The sequence below is a fragment of the Ricinus communis genome, chromosome 4 (assembly GCF_019578655.1).
Source record: "Ricinus communis isolate WT05 ecotype wild-type chromosome 4, ASM1957865v1, whole genome shotgun sequence".
Taxonomy (NCBI): domain Eukaryota; kingdom Viridiplantae; phylum Streptophyta; class Magnoliopsida; order Malpighiales; family Euphorbiaceae; genus Ricinus; species Ricinus communis.
In genome coordinates this window covers 25,886,891-25,900,319 of record NC_063259.1, presented here as the reverse complement: position 1 = coordinate 25,900,319, position 13,429 = coordinate 25,886,891, and the positions used below count along the sequence as shown (strand labels likewise).

General features: G+C 28.6%; 3 protein-coding genes across 3 annotated transcripts; 2 read left to right on the top strand and 1 right to left on the bottom strand.

Annotated features, from left to right (window-relative positions):
- Positions 1 to 766: 766 nt before the first annotated feature.
- LOC8258172 ((-)-isopiperitenol/(-)-carveol dehydrogenase, mitochondrial) lies at positions 767 to 1,793 on the top strand. The gene has a single exon (XM_015723222.3). The coding sequence runs from the start codon at positions 898 to 900 to the stop codon at positions 1,684 to 1,686; it is 789 nt and encodes a 262-aa protein (XP_015578708.1). The 5' UTR covers positions 767 to 897; the 3' UTR covers positions 1,687 to 1,793.
- Positions 1,794 to 2,221: 428 nt separating this feature from the next.
- On the bottom strand, positions 2,222 to 5,687 carry LOC8258174 (RNA polymerase II C-terminal domain phosphatase-like 4). Its single transcript, XM_048373139.1, is given in 3 exon segments — positions 2,222 to 2,796; positions 2,799 to 3,226; positions 4,086 to 5,687. Coding segments are annotated over 3 exon segments (2,214 nt in total). The 5' UTR covers positions 5,297 to 5,687.
- Positions 5,688 to 9,333: 3,646 nt separating this feature from the next.
- On the top strand, positions 9,334 to 10,342 carry LOC8258176 ((+)-cis,cis-nepetalactol synthase NEPS3). The gene has a single exon (XM_002511470.4). The coding sequence runs from the start codon at positions 9,401 to 9,403 to the stop codon at positions 10,181 to 10,183; it is 783 nt and encodes a 260-aa protein (XP_002511516.1). The 5' UTR covers positions 9,334 to 9,400; the 3' UTR covers positions 10,184 to 10,342.
- The last annotated feature ends 3,087 nt before the right edge of the window (positions 10,343 to 13,429 follow it).

Sequence of the window (13,429 nt, the reverse complement as noted above, 5' to 3'; positions counted from 1 at the left end):
TCTTTTTACATATGGAGCTATTTTTGAGAACTAATGGCAATTTATCATTATGTAGAATCAACAAACGATAGATTCCCATTGTTCTGTACGATAAGTAGCTGCAATATTTTAATACTCTGATGGCTTGTGGAGTTAATTAATATGTTCAAATCCATTCTCCAATTATTCGTTTCTCATTCATGAGGAGATGCAATGCTGCCCAACCATTTCTTTATAGCTGGCGAAGAAAGATGGAATGAATTAATCACCTAACATCATCCTTTTTAAGATTGTCAGTCCCTTACAAGTAGCAACATCAGAAGGAAATGCAGTGAGCACCTATTGAATCTTTTATCTATCAATACTTTCATTTTCAACAAAATCAAGAATTTAGATATTAGAGGATTACGGATGATTTTGATTTGAAGTGAATTTTTTTCTAGTTTATCGAGCAAAATGAAAGGAGAGAGAAGAGGAGAGAGTGGTGAGAGAAAAAAAAAAAAGAGATGGTCACTTCTTCATTTTTATTTTATAATTGAAGTTTTTATTTAACATCAGCATTGACAAAAAGTTTCAGTTAGGAAAGGGGTATATGTTACAGTTTTTTGATAGTTTAAAAACTTATTTACATCTAAAAATAATATAAGGGCTAATCCGCTACTCGCGTTAAAGATGAGGGGCTAAAATGTACCTTTTTTCCAATCTAAAATAACAACGGAACGCAGAATACTTATTATAGTATTGTTCATGCGCCTTAAATTTGAAGAATTGTGGAATAGAAATTTAACAAATGTGGACAGCTAGAATCAAACAAAACTACATTGTAAAAGTAGCCATCGTATTCGTGGGTCAAAAGACCTGCAAACCCTTTTTATTGATCTCGGCATCGCAAAGCTGACGAACCTACTTTCCGCTGACATGGCCACCACCACACCATCTAGTAACGATAAGCTACAAGATAAGGTAGCCATCATCACCGGTGGTGCTAGCAGCATAGGTGAGGCCACTGTGCATCAATTCGCAAAGCACGGCGCACGGGCAGTAGTCATCGCCGATGTCCAGGATGAAAAGGGTAGAAAACTGGCTGAATCTATCGGCACAGACCGTTCCACCTACATCCACTGTGACTTAACAGATGAGAACCAAGTCAAGTCTCTCATTGAGACCACCATGGAGATGTACGGCCAACTTGATATCATGTTTTGCAACGCAGGCATCTTCAGCTCATGCATCCAGAATGTGCTTGAATTCGACATGGCTGCCTATGAAAAACTCTTTGCTGTAAACGTTGGTGGAGTAGCTGCAAGCCTGAAGCACGCAGCGCGGGCAATGGTGGAGGGAGGAGTAAAGGGTAGTATCATTTGTACATCGAGTATTGCGGCGAGTACAGGGGGAGACAGGGCTGTAGATTATATTATGTTCCAGAGTGCAGTGTTAGCGTTGATGAGGTCAGCGAGTAAGCAGCTAGGTGAGCATGGGATTCGAGTTAACTGTGTGTCGCCGGGGGCGGTGGCGACGCCGCTGACGTGTAAGGATTTTGGGATGGAAACTGAGGAGGATGTGGAGAAGGCTTTTGAATCTAGTTATTGGTTGAAAGGGGTGATGAAGGTGAAGCATGTGACGGATGCTGTCTTGTTTCTTGCTTGTCAGGACTCTGAGTTTATCACTGGCCACAATTTAGTTGTGGATGGTGGATTTAAATTTTAACAGCCAAACACAAGTATAATTCATGCGTTTAATTTCTGGAACAGGTAGCATACGGTCTTGGATGAGAGCTCCGTCCTGAAATTAAATGTAACCAGTGATTTGCAACAGCTTGGTTAGTATATTCCTCCTTCCTGTCATTGTGTTATAAAATTTTTCTTTTTTTTTTTGAATGATTTGACTTGCAGCATTTAATTCAATGCGTTTGATGCATCAGATTATTGAAATTAATCTTGATCTAGTTTGCAATTTACTTTTGCCTTAAAAAAACTGTAGCAAAATAACTCGCACAGGCTACAATTTAATTATTAGAAAAAGAAGTGTTTGGTTTCATTCAGTACTAATAAACCATTAACATGCATCAAAAGTTAAGGAGATGCTCACTAAAGGCATAATTTCTGGTAGACAGCTAAATGGTTTTTCTTCACCTCCATTGCCCATTGAAGCTCTTCTACTGCAATCTCCATCGTTACTGAGGAATCAAGTTCTTCTGAGACGCATACCATTTCTGAAAGACCACTTATTCTTGGCTGGCAAGCTATGACTCAAAACATATTTTACACCCCTTGAGGATTTTAGCACGAACCATTCTCATCACCTCCCTAACATCTCTAGCAGCACCAGCAGTAACAATGGCCTCAAGTTTCGGATCAAAAAATTGACGGTGAATCTTTCTGAGAATTCTTAAATATGCTGCCATCACTCGTGTATGCTCATCCTTCTTTCTCTCAGCCAAAGATTTAGACTTCGATCCGGGATCACTTTGGTTCGAAGCGAAGTAATTGTATTTCTCAACATTAATGACATTGGCTTTATGCATTGGCCATGCACTTTTTCTGTCATCAAGAATAACTACTGCCCTTTCGTGCCCCAACACCACGTCAGGATTCTTCAGTGCCATCACAGTGCTGCCCTCGCGAACAATTAATCTTGAATTGAAGTATCTATTTGCAGGATCAAGGAAACTCATCATCTTCCTCGCATTAACTTGACTAGATGAAGTGTAAACATACATCTCAAACATGGTACTAGCTTCTTCAAGGAACCTGCGAACAAATGGCCTTAGATTGACAATGCAGGACCGGTTTTCCCATAATTCCACTTTAAAGACATCTTGCCATGAGTCTCCCTCTCTATTTGATTCTCCATATATTTCTCTTCGGGTGTTAACGCCTCAGGATATTTAGACTGAAGCAATGTCTTATTCAAATCAAGAACCAAGATTAACTTCTTGCTCAAAATATTAGTTGTCTCAATATAGCGCTGCCGATCAGCTTCAATTTTACTTAGCCTCAAATCCTTCATTATGTACCCAAAAGGAAGGCCATAACCATCGGGCACGTCTTGCCCACAAATAGTGCACATTAGCTTCAAGACAATGGGATGTGAACAGGAATCGTCACATTCCATTGCTTCTCCCTCAGGATGAGAATATGAACCGTGCTCATCGTCATCATCAGAACCTGAGCCAAATATTGCATCATAGGTAACGGATCCATCATCAGAACACATTGTTATTATTCGTAAATTTCCCAAGAAACAGCTAGCAAAAAGAATTTATACTTTCTTACTTCTTAGTTTATATTCAAGAAAGCATATAGAAATCGAAATTACTCGTGTCTATATATAGAGGGATGTATGTTCTAGGCCACGGCTAGAGGTCTCGAGTTTTTTTTTTTTTTTTTAACTTTGAAATCCCAATTCCAATAGGAAGTAGGTTTCCTGAATTTTTCTTCTTAGTAAAATTCATTACTAAGCTTTTAAATTTTTTAATTATATTGTATTAAATTTTAAATTTTAAATTTATTTTATTTTTTTATAATTTTTATTTTTACTGATTTAATGATTATATATATATATATATATATATATATATATATATATATATATATATATATATATATATATATATATATATCATGATATTTTTATTTGTTGTATTGACCTTATATATTTTTATTTGTATTAAAGACTTAAATAAAAATATAACAACTCAATAAAATAAATAAATTTAAATATACATCCAGACATGTGATTAAAGGGGTTGAATTTTAAATAAATAAATTTAGAATAAACAGGGAATTTGGATATATATTTATGAGTTTGGCCTTCCCTGCAGCATGTAGCTGCTGGTTTGCTAATAAATTGCGTTTAATAGGATAATGAAAAATAATGAATCAAGATGTCAGTATGTATTGCCAATAGTCTTGTCTAACAACAGTCATCTTTCCTCCAAGTTCTTTGCAATAAAACCACCGAACTTCCCGAAATCAAAACCCTCTTTAAACTGCAGATAAAATTTTGAACCAAAAAAATAAAAGGAAAGGGGGGAATATTGGCAAAAATGAAAGCTTAAATTCATCTTCCTAGTTGTTATATTAAATCTTTGATTTAGCTAAGGCAAATAATTTTCAACAGGCATTCTATGCCATAATTTATAGGAATCCCTTATCCACTCTGGAAAAACTAAATGATATGTCCCTTTCTGCTTATTCTTCTTCTTCTTCTTATTTTCCAATTGAAGCTGATCGTCTTCAGGTTTTGCTTCAAGTGTTACCACATGTGTTACTGTGGGATCAAGTTCTGAAACACAAATTGCTCCCAGTTTTTCTGCCATCTTGGAAAGATTATCCAGTTTATACTTGGCTGTCAAGTTTTTCCTTAGTATTAATTTACACCCCTGAAGAATTCCAGCCTGAACTGTTCTCATTACATCCCTGACATCTCTGCTAGCAAGGTTGTCCTCATCAAGTTTGGGATCAAAAAATTGACTGTGAATCTTCTTCAGAATTTCCAAGTATGTTGCCATTATGTCTGTACTCTCATCAACCTCTCTCTGGGCAAAGGATTTAGAGTTGGACCAATTAGCAGTCGAAGCGAAATACTTGTATCTCTGAACTTGAATCAGATTATCTTTGTGCATTGGCCACACGTCGGTTCTGTCATCAAGAATAACAACTGCCCTTTCTTGACCCATCACCACATCAAGATTCTTCTGACATGATACAGTACTGTCCTCTCTAGTAATTAATCTTGACTTGAAGTATATATTATCAGGATCGAGCAAATTCACCATCTTCCTCGCGTAACTTTTATTAGCGTTGGTGTACACATACATCTTGAACATGGTACTAGCTTCCTGCAGGAAGTTGCGAACAAAGGGCCTCAATTTGGCATAGCTAGGAGAGAAACCTTCCCTTGTGATCAATTTAAAAATATCTTGCAATGAATCCATCTGGTTCTTTAAATAATTCTCTTCTGGGGTTAAATCTACTGTCGAGTGCAGCAAAGTCTGGTCTAAATCAAGAACCAAGAACAACTTCTTCTTGCTCAAAACAAAATCCGTCTCGGCATCACGCGTCCAGTCAGCTTTTGTTTCGCTTAACCTTAAACCACCCATTATGTAATCAAATGGCAGGCCATAAAAATTGGACATCTTCTGCCCACAAGTGGTACATACTAGCTTCATGACAAGTGGATGTGAACACGTACTTGAGGACTGATCGAGCGAAGATGATTTGCGTTTGTCGTCGTCAGAACTTGAGCACAGCATTACATCAAGGTGCCCAGCTAATTCTTGATCATCAAGGCCAACAGAATCAATGCAAGACATTGGTTGCTAGCGAACTGCCCAAGGCACAGCAATACAAAGAAACAAAACACAAGAACGCAGTAAGAAATTTTGTAGGAGAAGCTTGAACAGCGAAAGAATTGTTAGTCCTGTTATATATATATATACATGCAGGAGGCGAGAGATGTGGGAATTCGGGGGTCTCTTGTAATCCACTCTCCAACTCTCAAATGGGAATTCAAATCCAAAAGCAATTGGGCTTTTATATGGATAAAATTTATGAACAGTAATATAAGACTGGGCTAGACGTCGCTAACTTTAATTAATAAGTGAATAAATTAGAAAAATATCTAGAATATCCATATCTTTTATTTTTTTATCAAATTTATAATTTTTTATTTTTTATTTTACTATATAATATATTAAAAATATAATTTTTCATTAAAAATATAATTTTTCATACTTTTTTCCAATGAATACATCCGATTGAGCCATTCTTAAGAAAAAATAATTTTTTCAAACAGTTTAATTACGTCAAGCCTGTACGAATAATAAAGAATTATAGAGAGCTGTTGTTGGTTATTAGACCAATCGAAAGCATGAAAGAAAATTATGTTTTTAGTTGATTTTTGATAAAAAAATCGAAAAACAACTGAAGAATAACCACAAAATAACTGGAAGATAATATAAAAAAATAGTAGAAAGACAACATCATATAAGTTTAAGAAAATAAAAAATTAAATTTAAAAAAAATTAAATTTAAAAAAAAAATTACACTATGAAAATGATATCTTTTGTTAATTCTAAAATATTTTTTAGAAAATACCCAGTTAATAAAGAATGCAAAGTGATGCTAATAAAAGTTTGCTAAAATTAAAGAATTTAATTGTATTTTCATAGTTAAAAGAATATAAATAAGTTAATTCAAAACAATACATTTACTCTTATAACTCATTAAAATAAATGAAAACTTGTAGAGATTGAACTGTCCAAAATTTTCACAAATAAAAGTTTGGTGGAGAAGTACACACTTTCCAATTATAACTACCCATTAGGCATATGCAAAATATACTATCTAATGTTATTATTAATTAATATTTATTGTATATATTACCCAAAAAAAATTCTTAGAGTATCTTAGAAATTGACACTAAAGTTTAAATCTTACTAATTAATATAGAAATCCTTTTTAAATATTATAAATATGTGACGGTTAATTCAAAACAAATGATATTTATTCTTTATAAATTATTAAAATTTATTACTGTTGTTATAATAAATAACGATCCATTTATTTTCAAAAGTTAGATTAAATTTTTATTTCAAAAAGTTAAACCTAAATGTCTTAATATGATATGGAATAGTTTTTATTTTATTTTTATTTTTCAAGTTCACTGTAATGTAAATATTAATAATATAATGCTTATATATAAAATAAAATATTAGAGATAAAAAATAAATTTACAAGATCCAATGGAATTTATAATAAATGAAAAAAAAAGAAAACCCAACGAGTGACGAAGTCAGATCCATACATCTACAAACTTTTCAACTAAGCTATCTTTTGAAAAACTCTAATTAATTACATGTCCAATCTTTTAGGCAAAAGCTTTTTCACGTTTTGTTTTCTTATATTTTAAAATATGTTACATCAAAGAAAATTAAACACATTTTCAATAAATATGATATAATTTTTATTATTTTTAATATTTCTAACAAAAATTGTTATCTGATCTAAATTCTTTTTTTATCAATTCAAAGATAATATTATTTTATTTATCACAATTTTTTATTAATGTAATAGCTAATTATAGAAAATATTTATCAAATTTATAATATCACATTAGATAATATAGTAAAATTAAAAATATTGATTTAAATAGTAGTATTTTAAGTTTACCATATAAAACTACCTATGGAATTAATTAATTATATTGTGTCGCTCTCGAAATCAATACTCTATTTGCATCCAATATCTTTGACAAAGATATAATCCTATATATTAATTTATAAGACTTGATGGGATTTATTAAAAAAAAAAAAAAAGAGAAAAAAAAAACAAACTCCAAATGAGTGACATCTACAAAAACTCTTATTAAAGGTTCACATTATTTAGGCAAAACACATTTTCAAGCTTTTCGACTTTTACATTTTATTTTATTTTAGTTTAAATTTATATGAACACATTTTATTTTTTTTTTAAGTTTATAAATTTTAATATTTCTATATGTTGCATCAAATTCTTTTACTTCTATTTACATATTTAATAAAAAAAATTAACTAATATTATTAAAATAAAGGTCGATATAAATCCTATATGATTTACCTATTTTACAATTTGTTTTATGCCAACCCACTTTTGGACTAATCTATATGTATATATTATATATATATATATTAATTTTTAAAATTTAATTTTTTTATATGTGTTTATTTTTTGGCATATAGAATTTTTAACAATTATATTTATTTTTAATATATAAGATTTAAGTTCATATGTAGTTTTATAGTTTTTTATTAATTTATTAATTAATAAATTATATTTATAACTAAGCATTGATTCTAATTTTAAAAATTAATTCTAAAAAATATTTTACTAATTATATTTTGTTATTATATTAACTAATAAATCAGTTTTCTAATTGGATAATAATTCTAATTCTGAAAAATAACATTTTAAATTATATTATTAATATTATATTCAATAATTAATTAATTTTTAATTATATAATAAATTTTTAATTTTGAAAATACTGTAATAATTATATAGATAGTATTAATTTATATAATATTAAAATTAATTAGTAAATAATTTTAACATTATTTCACTAGTAGAATATTATTTTTAAAAAAATAAAAATAGTTAAAAATAATTAATTTGTTATTATTTTTAAAATTATTATAAATTAATATTAAATATTAATAAATATTATAAAATTATATTTATTAATTTAATTTTATAATTGAAATAATAATAACAAATGTGATATATGAGTAAAAGACTAGTGCATATATACAAAAGTTAAATACAAAAGATTTAGTACGATACAATTGAAATTTAGGGAGTTAATATTACCCATGTTTTAAATAAATTGTCCAAGGCTATTAACACCCCGACAAATGTTACCTGACTTGTCAAATGGGACCGTATCTAAATAATTGATGAGAGAAGCAAAGACTTTTTGTTCGGTTAAAAGTGCCAATTAGTTTATATTTTAATTTTTTAATCAATTTATTCAATAAAATTATTTAGTCAATACAAAATATTCAATTTAAATCCTTAAATTTTATATTAAATATCAAAATTTTATAAAAATAATTTTTCTATTGAATTAGAATTAAATTAATGAATTTAATATAATTTACTCAAATTATATAATAAAAATAATTAAAAAACTCAAATTAAATATTATTACTAAACTCATATCAGATTGTGCTTTTATAAATTTAGAATAAAAATTTATATTTTAACATTATTTAGTCTTAATTTTTAATAAAAAATAATAATTTAATAATTTTTCAGTTTCAAGCTGGATCTAGATATTGACATAAAGAAAGCCGAATAATTATAAAATTATTTAATTTAATATTATCAAAACTTATTTGAAATATATTTAAATTTTTTAAATTATTTATATAATCATCGGGTAAAGATTTGAAATACTAATTAAATTATTACTTTATTAAGAACTAAAACTAAATATTAATAAAATATAATATTTTACTTTATTTTATATATATATAATTTTATATAAGTTCAGTAATATTATTTAATTTAAAATTTTTAATTAAGAATATTATCTAAATATTTTTATTAAATAATATAAATAAATATTTAAAATTAAATTTTTTTACTTTAACTCAATAAATTTTTTTTTTATATAATTTAACATTTGGTATGAAGTTTAAAGACCAAATTGAATTTTTTGTATTGAGTAAGTTTTTTGATGGAGTTGGATTGATCATTTTTTCTAAGTTGTTGAGTAAATTGACCAAAAAATTAAAATCTGGGTTCATTCTAAGTTCAGGGGGCAAATTGACATTTTAGCTCCTTTTTTCCATTAATGTTGTCCAGTGTTATAAAATCGCTTTCTTATCTCTCAAATCGTCCACCCCTCTGCTACTGTGTGGTGCAAAATATACAATATGGCAGAACCTAATAAGAAGAAGTTATCAGGAAAAGTAGCGATAATCACCGGAGGCGCAAGCGGCATCGGCGAGGCTGCTGCTCGTCTTCTCGCTGATCACGGTGCCTCTATGGTGGTTATTGCTGATATCCAAGATCAAGTGGGCCAGGATGTTGCTACATCAATCGGAACAAACAAGTGCAGCTACGTTCACTGTGACGTTACTAAGGAAGAGCAAGTGAAATCACTAGTGGAATGGACAGTTCAAAGTTTTGGTAAGCTAGATATAATGTTCAGCAATGCAGGAATCTTGGGAAGTTCAGAGCAGACAGTTCTTGATCTGGACCTTTCGGCATTTGACCATTTATTTGCCATCAACGTCCGTGGAATGGCCACATGCGTCAAGTACGCAGCGCGAGCGATGGTAGAAGGGGGAGTGAGAGGGAGTATAGTGTGCACGGCTAGCGTGGGTGGCAGCCGAGGTTTCAGGATGCGGACCGATTACACGATGTCGAAGCATGCGGTGGTGGGTCTGGTAAGGGCAGCGAGCGTGCAGCTGGGAGGGCATGGGATTAGAGTGAATTCGGTGTCACCTTATGGTGTGGCTACGCCGATGACAATGAACGTGTATAATAAGAGCGCGGAAGAAGTGGAGAGTTTGTATGAGCCTAACATGACCCTCAAAGGAGTTGCAACAAAAGCAAGGAATATAGCCGACGCTGTGTTGTTTCTTGCCTGTGACGAATCTGCGGTAGTCACCGGGCATGACCTTGTGGTGGATGGGGGCTTTCTTACTCGTTAATTGCCTCCCATTATTTATATGGTTTTTCTTTTTCCCGTTTTTCGGAGTGCTTGCAATAAGAAATTTTCCCCTACAATCAAATTCATATATAATGAAACATTTGTCAAATGTAATCATTATTTTCTTATTATTTGTGATATATAGCTAGAATTTCTTCAATAGTGTCGGTATTTTTAAGAAAATTTATAAGAATATTTAAAAATAAGAGTTGTCTAACTTTTATACCACATCTCTAAAATCTTACAAAAATATGTTCCATAACCAAGAAACTTACTTTTATACTATTCATATAAAAATACACATGTTTTGCTAAAAACAACATATCTAAAAGCCAAAGAATCATAGCAACTGATTCAAATAAAATCGACACACTAAAATTTTAAGAAATCTGCAATAAACAATCTACAATTTTGACAATAGTTTGCAATAAATAACATAAAACGAGAGATAATTCAATTTTATACATTTATCATTTTGATTTCTTGTTGTTTTGAAAAAAAAAAAGCCTTAAAACCTTTCAAAACAAGTATATTATATGATTTACATAACTATTTAAATGTAGAATAAGATGATTAAAGAATTTAATTCTCAGATATGAAGATAAGTAAATAATTAAAACTTATCTGCAGAAAATCCAGAAAATTGTATATAACGAGTGTATAGATGTATAATAAAAGTATATCTTTTTAAATTTTACAAAAATAGATTCAAATTCATATGTTATTAATATATATATCCTATAAAGTACTTGTATTTGACTAATATTTTGATATAAATAAAAAATAAAGAATAAATTAATAATAGATTATAAAAAGTAATTTAAAATAAAATATAAAATAAGTTTTAAAAGTTACAGTAAAGAGTATATAATGAGTATATAATAAATATATACTAGGAGAAAAAGGTATACAATAAAAAATATACCACGAGTATATAGAGGCGGGTAATAAGTATCTATTATGAAATCGTAGAAAATTGATATTTAAATAATTTTTTGATTTATTTATATGTTGTACAAAATTCATATATTGAGAATTAATGAGTATATGCATGTATAAAAAATGAATATATTTACAATAAAGATATAAAACAAATTTAAAAGTAAACCGTAAAAAGGTATAAAATGAGTATATAATTAATATATTTCGAGTATATTATACTCCGACCGTTACTGATTATGAAATAATCTTTTATATTTTTTCTCATGTACAAACATTGCAACAATACTTATTTTTCTTTACCAGAATAGACATTAAAAATAAAATATCATATACATAAATTTTAATATAAATGGTATTCTATTACCAAATGACAATTTTAAAAGTGAACAGTAGGATAATTTTTAATGTGTACAGTAAATAGTATATAATGAGTTTATTTCAAGTATATGATACTCTGATTCTCATTGAGTTTTCTCCATTCAAATTTTGGATTCATTAAGTATATAGTGAATCTCTTTTTAAATATTGATGAGCTTTCCTTTTATTTCCTCTCAATAATATCTTTTTGTCATATTCTTGATTATGTGAGAATGAAATTCTCATATTAATGAGCTTTCCTTTTTATTTACTCTCCATAATATCATTTTGTCATGTTCTTGATTATGTGAGAATGAAAGAAATGAGACAGACAATAGCAATATTATTATTATTTCTTGAGTGAGCTTTGTTAGAAAGATGGAAATTAATTAGCTCAAATTTTTTACTATCATTTTTATTCAAGAAAAGTACTAAACGAATTAGAAAAATTAAAAACCAATAAATATTTATATTTTTTTTCTTTTATTCATAAACTATATGCTACTCCTTATGATGTAATGCTGATTTGAAATTTTAAGATATACAGTAAATAATATATATTAAGTATACGAGTATATTTCATATATATGATATTTGATTTTTATTAAATTTTTCTCATTATATTTCATGAACTCAAAATTATCAAATTATAGAAATGTAAATATTCTGTTGAATCAGATATTGCAATTTAGATGTTTAACAAAATATGTGTGCGAAAATAACCAAATAAGTTTTTTTGCTGTTGTTATTATTGACCTAAATGAATATAGTAAACAGTATATAGTAACTATATAACGAGTTTATTTCAAGTATATAATACGCTAATTCTTATTAATTTTTCTCCATTCAAATTTTAAAATCATCTTTTATATATATATATTTTTAAATTTAAATATGGTCATAATTCCTATTAAGTATACTCTAATAATCTTTTATGTATAATGTGTCAATTAAAAAATCATATGACAATTACATCAAGTTCATCCTCTAATTCTTCTTTGTCATATCCACCTCTTTAAACTTACTACATAATTCAAACTCACAATCAAAAATTTTCATCTTTCTTGAATTTTATATAAGAGAATAACATAATCATGAGTATCTTTCGATGTTCGTAAGCTTGTTGTTTAAAAAATCATAGTTATACCTGATATTTTCCATAAAAAAATCATACATATGTAAAACTAAAAAATGCAGAAAAAAAAAACTATAAATTTTAAATTTTTGAAGATATAATAAAGCCAATCTAACAAGATTACATTTTACTTCTTTTAAAATTCAAAACTCTAGTTGTCCTATGCATATATTAACATTGATCTAACAAGATCATATTACATGAATAGAAAAGAAAATTGGACTTTTTGCTCTAATTTTTAACTAATCATTATAATTGACTAAACAATAGTTTTCAAGCAAATATGAAAGTAACTAAAATTATAACAAAAGATGCAGTTAATAGCATATAGTATACTCTAAGTATATTATGAGTAGATAGTGAGAATTTACTGCTCTTGTCATTGTAATAACTAAAAATTAAAACACTAACAATAAAGCAAAAAAAAAAAAATAGAGAGCATAATATGGAGTCCAGATCTTAGTATTCACAATAAATGACCAAAATTTTCTCTTACTCTTATTCTCTCATTTTTCTATTTTATATTCGTTTTACCTTTTAAATTTCTAAACTCGCAAACTACACATACACTTTTTTTTTATTGTACTTATTTTGCATTGCATCAAACACTTAGAGTGCATTCATAGATAGCTTTACCACGAGCATCAATATTTTCTTTTCATATTTTTGAAGTTTTAACATCAATATTCTTTTTTGAATGAGAATTATCAACAACTTTCTTCTTCTTAATAAGAGATTTTCCATCATGTTTAGTAGAAAATTTTAAACTTTTTTTCTTTTTTTCTTCAAGACATCAACTCCAAATTCTTACTA

Bases quoted from the DNA above. Each gene is read 5' to 3' on its own strand.
- LOC8258172 (XM_015723222.3), top strand. From the start codon at position 898: ATGGCCACCACCACACCATCTAGTAACGATAAGCTACAAGATAAGGTA.
- LOC8258176 (XM_002511470.4), top strand. From the start codon at position 9,401: ATGGCAGAACCTAATAAGAAGAAGTTATCAGGAAAAGTAGCGATAATC.